This window comes from Pseudophryne corroboree, chromosome 1 (assembly GCF_028390025.1).
Source record: "Pseudophryne corroboree isolate aPseCor3 chromosome 1, aPseCor3.hap2, whole genome shotgun sequence".
Classification (NCBI taxonomy): Eukaryota; Metazoa; Chordata; class Amphibia; order Anura; family Myobatrachidae; genus Pseudophryne; species Pseudophryne corroboree.
The window spans coordinates 744,246,845-744,265,356 of record NC_086444.1 but is presented as its reverse complement, the minus strand read 5'-3'; the positions used below and the strand labels follow the sequence as shown (position 1 = coordinate 744,265,356).

The window sequence follows — 18,512 nt, the reverse complement described above, 5'->3', positions numbered from 1 at the left end:
TCCACTCCCGGAATGAACACTGCTGACAGTGCGCTTACGTGATTCTCCGCCCAGCGAAGAATTCTGGTGGCTTCTACCATCGCCACCCTGCTCCTTGTGCCGCCTTGGCGGTTTACATGAGCCACTGCGGTGATGCTGTCTGACTGAATCAGAACCGGTTGGTCGCGAAGCAGGGACTCCGCTTGACGTAGGGCGTTGTATATGGCCCTTAGTTCCAGGATGTTGATGTGAAGGCAAGTCTCCTGACTTGACTACAGCCTTTGGAAATTTTTCCCCTGTGTGACTGCCCCCCACCCTCGGAGGCTTGCATCCGTGGTCACCAGGACCCAGTCCTGAATGCCGAATCTGCGACCTTCGAGAAGGTGAGCACTCTGCCGCCACCACAGGAGAGACACCCTGGCCCTGGGGGATAGGGTGATTAACCGATGCATCTGAAGATGTGATCCGGACCACTTGTCCAGTAAGTCCCATTGGAAGGTCCTCGCATGGAACCTGCCGAAGGGAATGGCCTCGTATGATGCCACCATCCTTCCCAGGACTCGAGTGCAGTGATGCACTGACACCTGTTTTGGTTTTAATAGATTCCTGACCAGTGTCACGAGCTCCTGAGCTCTCTCTATCGGGAGATAAACCCTTTCCTGGTCTGTGTCTAGGATCATGCCTAGGAAAGGCAGATGAGCTGTAGGAACCAACTGCGACTTTGGAATATATAGAATCCAGCCGTGTTGCCGTTACACTTCCATCTCCCTTTTATAAGGAGATCGTCCAAGTACGTGATAATAGTGACACCTTGCTTCCGCAGGAGCACCATCATTTCCGCCATTACCTTGGTGAATATTCTCGGGGCCGTGGAGAGACCAAACGGCAACGTCTGAAATTGGTAATGACAATCCCGTACCACAAATCTGAGGTACGCCTGATGAGGTGGATAAATGGGGACATGAAGGTATGCATCCTTTATGTCCAGAGTCACCATAAAATCTCCCCCTTTCAGGCTTGCAATGACCGCTCTTAGCGATTCCATCTTGAACTTGAACCTTTTCAGGTATATGTTCAGGGATTTTAAATTCAATATGGGTCTGACCGAACCGTCTGGTTTCGGGACTACAACATGGGCGAATAATAACCCCCTCCTTGTTGAAGGAGGGGAAACTTGACCACCACCTGTTGAAGATACAATTTGTGAATTGCAGTTAACACTGTTTCCCTCTCGTGGGGGGAAGCCGGCAGGGCCGTCAGTGAGGGGGCATCTCCTCAAAGTCCAGCTTGTATCCCTGAGACACAATATCTATTGCCCAGGGATCTAACAGGGAGTGAACCCACTTGTGGCTGAACTTACGAAGGCGTGCCCCCACCGGGCCTAGCTCCGCCTGTGGAGCCCCAGCGACATGCAGTGGATTTTGTAGAGGCCGGGGAGGACTTCTGTTCCTGGGAACTAGCTGTGTTGTGCAGCTTCTTTCCTCTGTCCACGCCTCTGGCAAGAAAGGACGCACCTCGGACTTTCTTGTTTCTTTGTTCGAAAGGCTGCATTTGATAATGTTGTGCTTTCCTAGGCTGTGCAGGAATATAAGGCAAAATATCAGAATTACCAGCTATAGCTGTGGAGACCAGGTCCGAGAACCCTTCTCCACACAATCCTCAGCCTTCCATATGCCTCTTAAGTCGGCATCATCTGTCCATTGCATATTCTACAGGACACGTCAAGCAGAAATCGACATAGCTTTGACTCTAGGACCCAGTAGACTCATGTCTCTTTGGGCATGTTATATATATATATATATCTATATATATATCTATATCTCTCTCTTAAGACAGCATCTTTAATATATATATCTCTATATATACATATATATATATATACATACTAGGGTCTCAATCTCTGCTGATAAGGTACCTGTCCACGCTGCCACGGCGCTATAAACCCATGCCGACACAATCGCCGGTCTGAGTAGTGTACCAGAATGTGCACGCTATCTGCAGGATCCCTGAGAATAGCTGTTACGTCAGGGCTACCTTTTGGGCAAACGTGACACCCTAGGGGAAGATTCCCACCGTATCCTGGCCCTAGTGGGGAAAGGATACTCCCCGAGAATTCTTTGTAGGGAAACTGCAGTCTCTTGTCTGGAGATTCCCTCTCTTTTTCATCATGAGAGGAGGGAAATTTACCTCAGCTTTCTTCCCCTTAAACATGTGTACCCTTGTGTCAGGGACAGATGAGTCATCAGTGATATGCAAATCATCTTTTATTACAATAATCATATATTGAATACTTTTCTGCCATTTTGGCTGTAACTTTGCATTATCGTAGTCGACACTGGAGTCAGACTCCGTGTCGATATCAGTGTCTATTATTTTGGATAGTGATCATTGAGAGACTCTGAAGGTCTCTGCGACATAGGGACAGACATGGGTAGATTCCCTGTCTGTTCTCTAATTATTTGTGCAATAAATTCACCTTAGCACTTTTACACATATCCAAACAGGTGTCAGCGTTGTCGACGGAGACACCACTCACACACACATTTGCTCCATCTCCTCCTTAGGGGAGCCTTTTACCTCAGACATGTCGACACACACGTACCGACACACCACACACTCAGGGAATGCTCATCTGAAGACAATTCCCCCATAAGGCCCTTTGGAAAGACAGAGAGAGAGTATGCCAGCACACACCCCAGCGCTATTAACCCAGGAATAACACAGTAACTTAATGTTAACCCAGTAGCTGCTGTTTATATTGATTTTTGCGCCTAATTATGTGCCCCCCCCCTCTCTTTTTACCCTCTTCTACCATGTATCTGCAGGGGAGAGGCTGGGGAGCTTCCTCTCAACGGAGCTGTGGAGAAAAACCATGGCGCTGGCGAGTGCTGAGGAAGAAGCCCCGCCCCCTCGACGGCGGGCTTCTGTCCCGCTTTCATGTACAATTTTTGGCGGGGGCTCATACATATATACAGTGCCCAACTGTATATATGCAAACTTTTGCCAAAGAGGTCTCTTAATTGCTGCCCAGGGCGCCCCCCCCCCCCCCCCTGCGCCCTGCACCCTTACAGTGACCAGAGTATGTGGGTGTAGTGAGGGAGCAATGGCGCACAGCTGCAGTGCTGTGCGCTACCTCAGTGAAGACTGGAGTCTTCTGCCGCCGATTTCGAAGTCTTCTTGCTTCTTTCACCAGGCTTCTGTCTTCCGGCTCTGCGAGGGGGACGGCGGCGCGGCTCTGGGATCGGACGACAAAGGGCGAGATCCTGTGTACGATCCCTCTGGTGCTAATGGTGTCCAGTAGCCTAAGAAGCAGGACCTATCTTCAGAGAGTAGGGCTGCTTCTCTCCCCTCAGTCCCACGATGCAGGGAGTCTGTTGCCAGCAGAGCTCCCTGAAAATAAAAAAAACCTAACAAAATACTTTCTTATAGCAAGCTCAGGAGAGCTCACTAAACAGCACCCAGCTCGTCCGGGAACAGATTCAAAACTGAGGTCTGGAGGAGGGACATAGAGGGAGGAGCCAGAGCACACCAGAATCTAAATTCTTTCTTAAAGTGCCCATGTCTCCTGCGGTGCCCGTCTATTCCCATGGTCCTTACGGAGTCCCCAGCATCCACTAGGACGTTAGAGAGAAATTATATATATATATATATATATATATATATATATATATATATATATATATATATATATATATATATATATATATATATATATATATATATATATATATATACATACACACACACACACACACACACACACACACACACACATACATACATACATATACACACAGGGTAAGAAGGTTATTGTGCCATCAGGCGAGGATCCTTCCCCGAGCTCACACCTGAAATCAGGTGGAGGAAGGATACAGTAACAACTCTCCTGTATTGGCCACGATTTATTGTATTTCGTTTATGTATGTAAAAATACTGTTTTAAAAGAAAACGTTTAAAATGTGAAAATAAATATTTGGTATCTTTTTGCTGATGGCCATTTTGCTTTTTTTGTTGGGTGATTTATTTTGGTGAGAGGGTGTTTTTCACAGGATTGCCTTCCACTTTTGGAATAAAGACCGAAAGAATTAGAAGAACTGTACATATAAGAGGCTTACGTTGCAGGAAAATCCATCACCTTGATGAGAATACAATCTAATCTTACACTACTATTTATTAGCGCACACTGGAATTGTGTTTTATTTATGTATTGTATTGGCTCCTACTAACAGAGGCGCCTCCAAGAGTTGCAGCTACACCACTAGATGAGCACGTGATAAGGGTATTTTTGTGTATATATATATATATATATATATATATATATATATATATAGATAGATAGATAGATAGATAGATAGATAGATAGATAGAGAGATACACACACACATACATACACACACTTATGTAAGGCCTGTAAAATGGTGCATTTGATGCTGTTATGGATCACTATGGCTTCTTAGGGGCAGATGTATTAACTTGGAAACGGCATAAGGAAGTGAAACACCAGTGATATGTGCAAGGTGATAAAGGCACCAGCCAATCAGCTCCAATATGTAAATTAACAGTTAGGATCTGATTGGCTGGTGTGCTTATCACCTTGCACATATCACTGGTTTATCACTTCCTTATGCCGTCTCCAGGTTAATACATCTGCCCCTTCAGGCCCGGCGCTACCCGCTCAGCGAAGGGATGCAGTGCAGGGAGGCGCTGGGACGGATAGGCGCTTCCACTGCTCTGCATCCCTTCCCTGCTGCGCCGTACTGTCCCCCCTGCTGCTGCTGCCACTGCTGTGTCTGTCACTGTATGACAGGCACTGGCAGCGGGCACCTGCAGCATGATGCGCCTCCTCCCTCCCCTCACCTCACCTCATCTCAGTCATCTGTGTGTGACTGTGAGAGCGCCGAGTACGGGACAGAAGGGGGCGGAGCTACACGGGACGGTAGGGGGCGTGGCTAAACGGGCCATAAGGGGGCGGAGCTACACGGACCTGGCTGCTGTACAGAGGGAGACTGGATTAGGTAAGTGGAGGGTGAGAGAGAAGTGTGTGTGTGTGGTGGGTGTGTATGTGTGTGTATATATGTGTGAAGTGTGTGTGTGTGTGTGTGTGTGTGTGTGCGCGCGCGCTCTATGGACGCCACTACTGGGGGGGCATTACGTATTAGGACGCTATTACTACAGGGGGGCATTACGTGTAACAACGCTACTACTGGGGGGGCCATTACGTGTAAGGACGCTAATACTAATGGGGGTGCACTACGTATAAGGACGCTACTACTATTGGGGGGTATTACGTATAAGGACGCGTTTACTACTGGGGGTGCACTACGTATAAGGACGCTACTACTACTGTGGGTGCATTATGTATAAGAATGCTACTACTACTCGGGGGGCATTATGTATAAGGATGCTACTACTACTGGAGGGGCATTATGTATAAGGATGCTACTACTACTGGGGTGCATTACATATAAGGACGCTACTACTACGGGTGGGGCATTACGTATAAGGACGCTACTACTACGGGTGGGGCATTACGTATAAGATTAATAAGATTGTGCTACATTGTGGCGTAATTTTAAATGGGGGTACTACTGTGTGGCCATGCCCCTTACTTGTGAGACCACACCCCTTTTCCCGGCGCACGCCAAAGGAATATGGGAGGGCGCAAATTTATAGTTTGCAGGGGGGCGCCGAACACCCTCGCACCGGCCCTGTGCCCCTTAATGCTGTAACGGTGGTGTGCTGGTCTCCTTTAGGCTCTCTTAACTGAATACATGTAATCATGTGTATACCTAACACGGATATGTTTTATTTGTGCCATTTCTCTGCATAACAGAAGATTATTACCATCTGTTGAGATAAATCCAGATATCATGATACCCACTGAGGAAGAAAAGGTTTAGATGGAAGGATATCTGTCTGTAAGGATGTGCTTGGGGAGCCCCACAGGAAAGCATACAAATGTCTTAATGCCACAAGTATCTATGCCACATCCATCTATGGGAGGAATTCAGACCTGATCGCAGCAGCAAATCTGTTAGCAGTTGGGAAAACCATGTGCACTGCAGGTGTGGCAGATGTAAAGTGCAGAAAAAGTCAGATTTGGGTGGGTTATATTATTTCTGTGCAGGGTAAATACTGGCTGCTTTATTTTTACACTGCGATTTAGATTTCAGTTTGAACACACTGCATCCAAATCTAACTCTCTCTGCACGTTATATCTGTACCCCCCCCCCCTGCAGTGCACATAGTTTTGCCCAACTGCTAACAAATTTGCTGCTGCAATCAAGTCTGAATTATCCCCTATGCCAAACAGAGGCAATTACAATCCAATGATTTACCTTATTCTGATTACTTTAAGGACCCCAGCCAGAAGTAGAATATGGGGACTTGTTATATGCTGTTGTGATCCCGGTGATTGCAAACTTCATCAAATACAACTGGATGAAGGTCCCTGTCATTGTGTTCAACATCTCTACTGCACGGATAGTCTGCATTAGACTAGAGATGCATTAGATTAGAGGTGTAGTCTTCAGACAAACTGGTTAAATCACGGATTTAACCGGTTTGCATAAACAGTTTTTTACCGCGTTCACATTGCTATAGCGGGTCGCATATTGCCGTGCCGATGACATCACTGCGTCACGTGTGAAGGCAGTGCTTGGAGATCAGATGATCTCCAAGCGCCACCTGTTCCTATAGTGTGAATGAGTAGTGGATCGCTCCGACCAAGCAACTCATTCACACCGCACAGCAACCCGCATCCAAACGGATGCCAGGTTGCTCGACCCAGGATATTTCCCATGATCCCTTTCACATTGCACAAAAACCCGGGTTACTGTGCGTTCGCGTGCTAGTTTTTGGCAGTGTGAAAGGTGTTTAATAGAACAAACCAAACAGAAGTAGTGGATCCTGTTAATTTGTGCAGCTGGTCAGAATCATGCAGCAGGTCCTTACCATCTAAACAAGTAAATATTTAAACTTGTATAATAAACTACAGAAAAAAATGTGATGGTAGGTCCTTGCGCTATTCTGAAGTGATTAAGATTCTTTCCCAAATAAAATCCACTATTTGTAATACTTCAAGTATAAGTGGAGAAATTCACATTTATTGGGACAAGGTACAATAAAGTGCATAGTTTATATAGCAGACAGTATTAGTGTCACAGTGCACTTACTGCTACTAACAACATGACACTAAAATAAAAAGACATAATAAATAAAGTGCAGTGCAATTGAATAAAAAACTCCTTGTTTCATACCCTCTAGGGCTAGTGGTGTGTGCCTATTTGTGGTGAGAAAAAGTCTGCTTTTTATGCCATTCAGCAACACACCACTGCGTTTTGCCCAGGTTGCAGAGTCTTTTCTAGGAGTCAATCCAGATGTCCAGCATCCCAACACAACGTCTTTCGAATCTTAAGGGATTCTTTTTCAAGTGTCTTTCGAAAGTGTCTGCTATATAAACTATGCACTTTATTGTACCTTGTCCAAATAAATGTGAATTTCTCCACTTATACTTGAAGTATTACAAATAGTGGATTTTATTTGGGAAAGAATCTTAATCACTTCAGAATAGCGCAAGGACCTACCATCACATTTTTTTCTGTAGTGTGAAAGGTGTATTGGTCTATTTCCTGTGTTTGAGAGCAAATGGTTGATTTGCTCTCATCCATTACCAGACTTTCATTCCAATCTGCCAGATAATTGTATAGTGTATGCCAAGTTTTACCTGCAGGATCTATCGAGATTCTGTCCATATGCTGTCGGGATTTTGATTGCACCACCACTGTTACACAAATTTATATAGACAGACCACAAAAACAAAATATGCAATGGTGATGAGGCATATTATAAACACATAAATGTGTTTCTCCAAATACTGAAGACCAATCAGTCAAGACTGAGGAAATTGTAATGAGTTCAATTTTGCCTTAAATTTGGTCACCTGCTACAATTTGCCATTTTTCCCTTTTATGGCAGCTGTAGTGCACTCATCAGAAGTCAGTATCTTTAACATGGGAGTCATTGCAATTGCGCTGTACATCAATAGTTCATGGGTACAGCACTCCTATGTAATCTTTGTTCTACCTGCTAACACCAATGCCGCAAATTCTTAGCTACCCTCCACTATTGACCATATCCCTAACTCATTTCTGTTTACAACAAATCTTGCTATCAAATCATCTTACTAAGTAGATGCAATTCTGAAGAAAGGATCACCAAAACACCAAAGTAAATTTTAACATAAGCATGAACATAAAATGTACCATTCAGTTTTACCCTGACTTTATATTATAACTATGATATACAGTAAACAATGATGGCGTTTAACCTATCACTGCCCTATAGTTAGCATTGCAGGATTCAGAAAGCTGTCATATTATTATTATTAGCCTTTATTTATATGGTGCCACAAGGGTTCCGCAGCGCCCAATTACAGAGAACATAAACAAATAATCAAAAAAGGAAAACAGCAACTAAAGGCCCATACACATTAGATGATGTCGCTCTGTGAGCGACATCGTCTAACGTTTCCCCCTCCCGGGCCGGCCGGTCGGCGGCCGCCTGTACACACTGAGCGATATGACCGCTCATATCGCTCAGTGACGTCACGCCCCCGCCAGCCCTGCATGAAGGTCGTGGACGACAGTCCACATCCTTCATGCATGCCCTACCGACAGCGACGATCGTTGCTGACCCGCGGGGCCGCGCATCGGTCGTCGCTGGCGGCATACACACTTAACAATAAAATGAGCGACGTCGCTCAAGGAGGGGGAAAATGAGCGACGTCGCTCATTTTATCGTTAAGTGTGTATGGACCTTTACAGTTGAAGACAATATAGGACACGTACAGGGTAAATAAACATAGCTACATCAGCAGATGACACTGGACTATCTGGTGGCAGAAGACTGCTGTATTTGGTGCAGTTAAAGATTATTAAAGTAAGAAAAGGATAAGCATATGAGAGAAGAGGGGTGGTCTTCTGTATACCGGCGGTCGGGCTCCCGGCGCTCAGTATACCGGCGCCGGGAGCCCGACCGCCGGCATACCGACACTTATTTTCCCTCATTTGCGCTCGCCACACTGTCGGTCAGCCGGCGGTCGGGCTCCCGGCGCCGGTATGCTGGGCGCCGGGAGCCCGACCGCCGGCCAGCCGTAGTGAACCCAGAGAAGAGGCCCCTACTCATGAGAGATTACATTCTAAAGGGGAGGGATATACAGACAGGGATGACACAGACGGGGTATGTAGAGAGCGTGGAACAGAGGGTTAGGATGAGATTTGGCTGGGTTTGGTGAAGAAGTGGGTCTTGAGAGCCCATATTCCACCTATGAATCATTCATATCTATCTACAGTTAAATACACACTACTGAAGAACATTCATCTTCACCCTTCTTCCCAGCTTATACGGGATGTAGTTATGCGACCGACGGCCACAATAACTTTCCTTGCATCCCGTACCCTCACAATACCTAGACTATAAGGGACTATTCCCACTCCTCCACGACACCATAGAGGGGGAAGAGAAACTGTGGCAAGCACAGCGAGCCTGCAAGGGGCTTAGTTACGCTCCCCTGGCGCGCTCCACCGGCATTCTGTGTTCTGCTTATTCAACAAGCAAACGAAAACCCCAGCACAGTACAGGTGGACCTAACCAATGAGTGGGTGCAGGTAACCTGTGATGAGATTGAATCAAATACCATCTTTGTCCAGGACAACCTGTTTCCACTATTTGGCTATGTGTATACTTCACCTTTAAATAGGCATATGGTGGAATATCCATATTTTATACTTTCAATATGAACTGCCCTCTGACCTGTTGCGTAGGTGTTGTGATCCACATGTTTGAGTGAAAGTAACATTAACTCTGTGTTCATAGGAACATAGGAAAGTGACAAGCTTGCTAGAAGTATTGTGTAATGGAATGTGCAGGCACAGAAACGTTTGAAGAGTATTATTAAGCTCAATAATACCGAAATAATTTTGTTGTGTGCTTCCCTCAATGTGTCTCTATTCAATCTCTCTTGCAACTCCAATCATTCTTAATACCCCTCTAACTCTACTCCTGCTGTGAGGCTTACCATCTCGTTATCCCCTTCCCAATTGCTTATTATCACCATGACCCAATCACTTCTAAGAATGGACATTGGAAGTCAATAGTTAAGAACCATCAATGCTCATGGCTCGATGGCAATAGTTTTTCCATTCGATTTCTGGGTTTGCAATGGTTGCTAGCCATCGCAACCCCTCTTCCAATGGCCACCCCATGATCTGCATTAGTTAAATTCAGCTGCGGATGCCCCGAAGCAGTATCTACAACACAGGAATTTTATGCATGCATGAAAATCTAACCTGACTGCGCATGTGCACAAAACTATCTTTTACCCTCATCCACTGTTTCTCCTGCCTGATGCACACACTCCTTCTCCTGCCTGTCCCATTCAAGCCCTCTCCCTCTCTCCTGCCTAATCCACTCACTTCCTCTTCTCCTGCCCTGATCCAAGCTCTCCCTCTATCTCACTATATGCCTGACCTGCTGACTCCCTTTTCCTACTACCATGACACTGTCTCCTGATAAATCCCCTCTTGCTTGAAATAGTCTCTCCTTCATCCACCTGACCAACTCATTCACTCTCTTCCCCTCTCCTACCTGACCAACTCGCTATCTCTCCTACTTCTTCCACATGACAAACTACCTTTCTTTTTTCCTTGCTGACCAACTGCCTCTGTTTCTCCTATTTGCACAATTAACTCACTATCTCATCTACCCTCACTCCCTTTTCTGACCTCCTCACTCTTCTCACCAACAATCAGTCTTTATGACCAACTCTCTCGCTCTCTTCTGCTTGACTAATTCAGTCTCTATCTCTCCATGACTCATTCACTCTGACCCACTCACTAGGTTTCTTATGTTTGACTCACTCTCTCTCTACCTGCCTGGCATGCTGACTCACTATATCTCCTACCGTGCACACTGTCTTCTCTCTTCTGTCTGAAAAATCCCTTCTTACCCGAACCATTCTCTCCCACTACCACCTGACCAACTCATGCTCGTTTTCTCTAATACTGTCCTTCCTAACTGTCTCACTCTCTCTCCTCTTCTCCTACCTGACAAACTCCCATTCTCTCCATGACCAATGCACGCTCTCTCTCCCAATCTTTTACATAACTCACTCTTTATCTTATACCTGAACCACTCACTATCTCTATTCTACCTCTTCTCTTTTTCTCCTTCCTGACCAACTGCTTCTCTTTCTTCTACAAGACCAATTCACTAATCTCGTCCACTTGACCCCCTTGCTCCTTTTTATCTGACCAACAATCTCTCTTCTACCTGACCAATTCAGTTTCTCCCTGTCTGGCCCACTCACTCTCATGTTTCACTCGCTTTCTCTCTCTTCTGACTGAGCCATTGTTTTTCTCTCCTGCCTAACCAACTGCCTCTCAAACTGTACTGCCTGTCCTACTCCATCTCTTTTTTTTGCCAGACTCTCTCTCTTTCAACCTAACCAATCCACACCCTGTTCCTCTCCTAATCAACTCATTCTCTCTGACCCACTCGCTCTCTATCTCCTGCCTTACCCACACCTTCCTTCTCTATCCTGCATGACTTCCTTCCACCTAACAAACTCCCTCTCCTACCTGACCAATAAACTCTCTCTACCTCTCTTCTACCTGGCCAACTCACTCTCTCCCCACCTCTTCTACCTGGCCAACTCACTCTCTCCCCACCTCTTCTACCTGGCCAACTCACTCTCTCCCCACCTCTTCTACCTGGCCAACTCACTCTCTCCCCACCTCTTCTACCTGGCCAACTCACTCTCTCCCCACCTCTTCTACCTGGCCAACTCACTCTCTCCCCACCTCTTCTACCTGGCCAACTCACTCTCTCCCCACCTCTTCTACCTGGCCAACTCACTCTCTCCCCACCTCTTCTACCTGGCCAACTCACTCTCTCTTCACCTCTTCTACCTGGCCAACTCACTCTCTCCCCACCTCTTCTACCTGGCCAACTCACTCTCTCCCCACCTCTTCTACCTGGCCAATTCACTCTCTCCCCACCTCTTCTACCTGGCCAACTCAATCTCTCTCCACCTCTTCTACCTGGCCAACTCAATCTCTCCCCACCTCTTCTACAAGACCAATTCACTCTCTCCCCACCTATTTTATAGGACCAACTCACTCTCTCCCCACCTCTTCTACCGGACCAACTCACTCTCTCCCCACCTCTTCTATCGGACCAATTCACTCTCTCCCCACCTCTTCTAACGGACCAACTCACTCTCTCTCCACCTGACCAATTCACTCTCTCCCCACCTCATCTACCGGACCAACTCACTCTCTCTGCACCTCTTCTACCTGACCAACTCACTTTCTCCCCACCTATTCTACAGGACCAATTCACTCTCTCCCCACCTATTCTATAAGACCAACTCTCTCTCTCCCCACCTCTTCTAACGGACCAACTCACTCTCTCTCCACCTCTTCTACCGGACCAATTCACTCTCTCCCCACGTCATCTACCGGACTAACTCACTCTCTCTACACCTCTTCTACCTGACCAACTCACTTTCTCCCCACCTCTTCTACCGGACTAACTCACTCTCTCCCCACCTATTTTATAGGACCAACTCACTCTCTCCCTACCTATTCTATAGGACCAACTCACTCTCTCCCCACCTCTTCTACCGAACCAATTCACTCTCTCCCCACCTATTTTATAGGACCAATTCACTCTCTCCCTACCTATTCTATAGGACCAACTCACTCTCTCCCTACCTCTTCTACCGGTCCAATTCACTCTCTCCCCACCTCTTCTACCTGACCAACTCACTCTCTCACCACCTATTCTACCAGACCAATTCACTCTCCCCACCTATTCTATAGGACCAACTCAGTCTCTCCCCACCTCTTCTACCGGACCAACTCACTCTCTCCCCACCTCTTCTACCAGACCAATTCACTCTCCCCACCTATTCTATAGGACCAATTCACTCTCTCCCGACTTCTTCTACTCCCACCTTTTCTACCGGACCAGCTCACTCTCGCCCTACCTCTTCTATAGGACCAACTCTCTCCCCACCTCTTCTATCGGCCAACTCACTCTCTCTTCTTTCCTGACTAATTCTCTCCTCCTCCTCTACCTAAGCAACTATCTCTCTATCTTGTACTTACCAACTAATTATCTCTCCCTTTTCTACCTGACCAACTCACTCTCCTCCCCTCTTGACTGACCAACTCACTCTTTCTCTCCCCCTTTCTTGACCAATTAACGGTCTCTCTCTCCTGCCCTACTTCCTTTCAATTTATTATACCTGACCAACTCTCTCACCTACCTGACAAATGTGCGCTCTCTTCCCCTTTCCTACCAGACCCACTCTATCTCCCCCTTTTCTACCTCACCTCTTTCTCTATCCCATCTCTGACCAACTCTGTCTCTTTGTCCCCCTTTTGCTACCTGGCCAACACTCTCCCAATTTTTACCTGGTCACCTCTCTGTCTCCCCCTCTTCTACCTGAGCAACACTCACTCTCTCTTCTTCCTTACCCACTGTTTCACTCTCTCTCTCTGCCTGTCCCACATTCTGTCTCTTTCTGCTTGACAGACTCACTGCCTAACCCTCTCTCTCTCTCTCCCCTGGACCTGGTCACTCTCTCCTGCCTGACCAACATTCTCTTTCTCTTCTGCCTGACTCAATCTCTCTCAATTTCTTTGCATTCCTCTGTTTAGCTAGATCACAGGGCATTGTCAGTAAGCTTTTATTGCCAGCACCAATATCGGTTTCCCAGTGTCTATATTAAATGGCGTTATTTACTCCTCTCATAACGTTGCAACTATCTAAATCTCAATTCCAATACGGCTATCAGTGCTGTCTATATTCAATCACTTGCGCCCAGTCCCTATTATCACCACTCGGTACCTGCCTTTCTCTTTCAGTACCTGACTGTCCATGTCTCTGTGTTCAGATCGTCTTTCTTTCCTCCTGAGGTCTTCTCGGCGCCTACGGCCACATCCTCCGCTACTACGGCCTCTCGTTCTAGCACCCTGTCCAGTACAACAAGACAAGGAAAGCACAGATCCAGCAAGGCCCTACAGCCCCAGCTTAGGCCCAAACCCCCTTCTATCCTTAATGGATCACTCCGCTTGCAGATCCCAGAGCCGGGATACCGGAATGTACCACCTCGAATCTGACCAATCCGAGGGTTACAGTGGGCGGGGCTTCCTGTCAGGAAGGGACGATAGAGAAAGAGTGGGGAGAACAGAGCAGCGGGATAGGCGGGGCCGATGTGACTGACATGGTTGCTCACTAATCGTCAGCTGTCTTGTAGTTGCCATAGTTATAGCAGGTTCCGGCCCAACATTCCCAGTTTTAGTGCTCCGCCTGCTTTTTCTCAAATATATCTAAGTCATTTTTTGTGTAAGGGTATTGTTGTGTTAGGACTGGAGGAGTGAGGACTCGTAGTCTGGAGATTGTGGAGAGAATAGTCGTGTGTAGCTGGGGCGCTGTAATATACTCATTGCATAGTCTATTGTTGATTGTGCTTAATTCATTTTGGAGACCTGAAATGTATTCTTATAGCAAGGCAAAAAGCTCATGTATGCAGAGACGGTGATTACTCCATACAGTTCTTGGTAAATCGTGCTTATTTGGCTACCTCATGCATGCATGCACACACACACTTCTGGACTTCCCACTTAATTTATGATTGCAGTCACCTGTATTGATCTAGTTAATTGGTGATAATTGCGTTTTTAAAAACAGAGATGATGGCAATCATAGATGAAGTGGGAAGACAAGGATTAGAGCCTTTTGTACCTGTGGAAGGGGTCATGTTGGAGGGTCTGCATATATTCATATACACATCCAATTGGGAAGTGGCCCCATTCAACATTGTGGGCCCTAGTCAGAATGAAATATGAATGCCGTAACAGAATACGTCAGAAAAAAAAGTGCGATTGTTGCCACCTACTCAGAGTGTTCTGCTGCATAGGCAGGATCGTAGCTGCTTTTATCCACTTCATGTTCCAGTTGTGGTCCGAGTACGACTGGAGAAAATAGGTACCCAAGGGGATTGGAGCACCTGTAATGTGAAGTGAACCAGGTGCAAATAGGAAATTCTCATTTTTATCCTTACAACTTTTAAAGATATGCGTGCAGGTACCCCTCACCCAACCCCTTTCTCCAACTGGATATGTAGCATTCTTTGTGGTCAATTTAGTTGAAAGCGATGTGAATAGCGTCGGGAAGGAAGTACCGGAGCTATTCAATTGTACACATCGCTAGTCAGGATATACCAGTTCTCGTGTCTTAAATGGATGTTAAGTCACGAGAATCGCATGCTTGAACTTAAGTGCCTGCAGCGATGCTGTTTGCATCACGCTAAGGGCAGAAAGCAGCATTATGGCACTAGTTTAGTTGTATTTCTGCTCGCACCTCAGGAAGGGTGCAAGCAGAAATCCTCTGGTAGAGCTTAATAGCGCAGACAATAGAATAGCTCCGGGACCTCCTTCCCGGCGCTATTAGAATCGAGCCCCTTGTATAAAACAGGTGTGCACTGCAGTGTTAAGTGGCTCTTTTTCTAAACTGTTGCAACAGTTTTAGTGATTTTGTAACTATGCAGGGCCGGTGCAAGGTATCTCTGCACCCTAGGCAAAGTTTCAGCCTAGCGCCCCCTAATCTGCAAACCCCCCCCACACACACACCTCCTGGTGGTATCATTATATATAAACAGAGAAAAGGGATGACACTCAAGGACTTTTAAAATGAAAATATATATTGTAATATGTATAAATGTTAGGTGGCATGTTAGGAATAGAATAGGACACTGAGGCCAGTTTCACTTTTATGCTGAATGATATACATCTGTTGGGGAGATTTAATTGTATGTGTACACATACATATATACGCACCTACATATATTTTTATGTTCCGGTGTCTTCTCTAATGTGCTGTGCAAACCCCCCCCCCCCCCCCCCCTTGCCCCCCCACCTTCTGTGGTCCCACAGAAACCCCCATGGGTTACATACCTTATGTTGTTTTCCCTCATCATTAGCAGGGTTCCTCCTACAGTCGGCAGCAGCATTACAGCGACACTGCGGCTGCAGGCACGTAGTCAGGTGCTGCTGGAGAGTCGGGATCCAGGAGGTGAATCAGGACTATGATGAGTGACCGTGGGGGTGCCCGTCAGGAGCCATAGTTACATCGGCCTCCTATGTGCCTTCACATGACTTGATGATACACGTGTCGGCACGGAGGTAGCGCTGAGGCACTATGTGGTAGAGCCTGATAGCAGCAGCTGTACCTGATTAGACCTGCAGCTGCTGCCAGTGCAGTGTAAAAGGAGGATGTCTTGTACAGAGACATCCTTCACTTTATTGCTTGATGAATTCAGTGGCGCCCTCAAAGGGCCGGCGCCCCTAGGCAGCCGCCTAATGGAAGAGCCGGCCCTGTAACTATGTATGTGTTTTTAAGGTGTGAAACCAGTAGGATGCTGCCTCATTATCAGTGTGCAACTTACACTAGGTTTGGTCACAATTTGTGACTGCACACCCGCACCGCTCCTTTACTTTGCCAGCATCTTCACCCACTTGTCTACTTATGCATGCTCATTCCAGACTCAGTTACAGGTCCCCAGATGCTGGTGTCATTTTTGCACCTTGTGTAGACTAGTTACAAGCGTGCATTGATGATGATGAAGATGAGTAGTAGCAAGCCAAAAATACAAATAGAGGGCAGGTGCACAAAGCTGCATACTGGTGAATATACACCAATCTGCCATAACATTAAAAACAGGTGAAGTGAATAACAATATCTCATTACAATGACACCTGTCAAGGGATGGGATACTTGTATTAGGTTGTAAGTAAACAGTCAGTTGCTATATTTACCAAAAATAAAAAAAAAAGTGGGAAAGGGGCATGACCAACGAAGGGTAAGTGTCCAAATCTAGGGTTTGGCCACGCCCCCTCCCCAAATAGTTGTAAAAATTATATTTGCCCTGAGTCCATCCACCTCTTCTTCATATCGGTTTTATTTAATCTTTCCTTAATGTTTCACATCGTCACTGCTACTCTTTGGGGGCAATTCAATTGTTTTTTATTATGTCCACAGTAATGGGTCTCTATCAGAGCTATTCAATTGTTTCTCCGATCAGACGCCCATTACCTGTGTCCCTGGAGGTGGCGAGCTGAAATGTACAAGTAGTTGGCTGTTTGGGCATCCAAACAGCACTTTTCTCCATTGCGCCCATTAGGTTAGTCGTGTTTAGCTAATTTACACAATATGTTGTAACCAATTTAACGCTAACTAATTGGGCGCGATAAGCAAGATAATTAAGGGGTGCCCAAAACAATTGAATAGTAACAATGGACGCCCATTAATTATCACGCTTTCACAAACAATTGAATTGCACCCTTAGGGTGGGTACGCACTAGAATAATCTATGACTGATATGTGTCAATTCTGTCCAAATTAGAACAACATATCGTCCAGTTTATGCAGTGTGTATGATGGATTTGCACTTTGCTGTGGTTGCATGCAATATTTTCCAGTCAGCCATGCTACATGCTCAACCAGAAGGTTTCGTCTACAATGCCATGCTGGCAAATGCAGCATGGCATCCTACATCATGCCATCCTCACATGCATTATACAAGTGTGTACGCATTTGCTAGTCAGATTAGCTGAGTACACATCATTCTACTTGCTCCATCTGTTATCCCCTGCACCTCTCCTAGCCTTTATCCCTCTTTAACCCTGTACTTTTAATTCCTTCCTTCCATCTCTTAATCACTCCTGTAACTCTCACTCCCTCTTTCAGCCCTACACCTCTCCTTCACTCCCTCTCATCCTTTGTATCTCTACTCATCTATCACCACTGCATCTCTCACCGGGTTCACTACGATATGCCGGCGGTCGGGCTCCCGGCGACCAGCATACCGGTGCCGGGAGCCCGACTGCCGGCTTACCGACAGTGTGGCAAGCGCAAATGAGCCCCTTGCGGGCTCGCTGCGCTCGCCACGCTACGCGCGCCATACTATTTTATTCTCCCTCCAGGGGGGTCGTGGACCCCCACGAGGGAGAATAAGTGTCGGTATGCCGACTGTCGGGATCCCGGTGCCGGTATACTGTGCGCCGGGATCCCAACAGTCGTCATACTGAAGACCACCCCTCTCACCTCCTCCCTCCAGAAGCCAAACACTTATCCTTCTCTCATGAAGAACTATCTTCAGCATAAAGAAGAACGCAGAGTCCTGGAACTGTTTATATGGACCCCACAGAGCCCTGATGTCAACATCATTGAGTCTGTCTGAGATTACATGAAGAGACAGAAGGATTTGAGCAAGCCCACATCCGCAGATGTGGTTTGTTGTCCAAGATGTTTGGAACAACCTCCCTGCCGAGTTCCTTCAAAAACTGTGTGCAAGTTTACCTAGAAGAATTCATGCTATTTTGAAGGCTAAGGGTGGTGACACCATATTGATTTGATTTAGGTTTCTCTGCTGTTCATTGATTTTGCATTTTGATTATTGATAA

General features: G+C 46.4%; 1 protein-coding gene across 2 annotated transcripts in view; it reads right to left on the bottom strand.

The window, feature by feature from the left end:
* The window catches only part of MLLT1 (MLLT1 super elongation complex subunit), a 116,298-nt gene extending 102,110 nt beyond the window's left edge, over nt 1-14,188 (bottom strand). Inside the window, exon 1 of one of the 2 annotated variants that reach the window (XM_063916436.1) lies at nt 13,917-14,188. In XM_063916436.1, coding sequence (XP_063772506.1) covers nt 13,917-13,928 — 12 coding nt within the window. In that variant the 5' untranslated portion in view covers nt 13,929-14,188. The remainder of the gene's footprint in view (nt 1-13,916) is intronic. The other variant, XM_063916429.1, reaches the window with a different exon arrangement.
* Between the last annotated feature and the right edge of the window lie 4,324 nt (nt 14,189-18,512).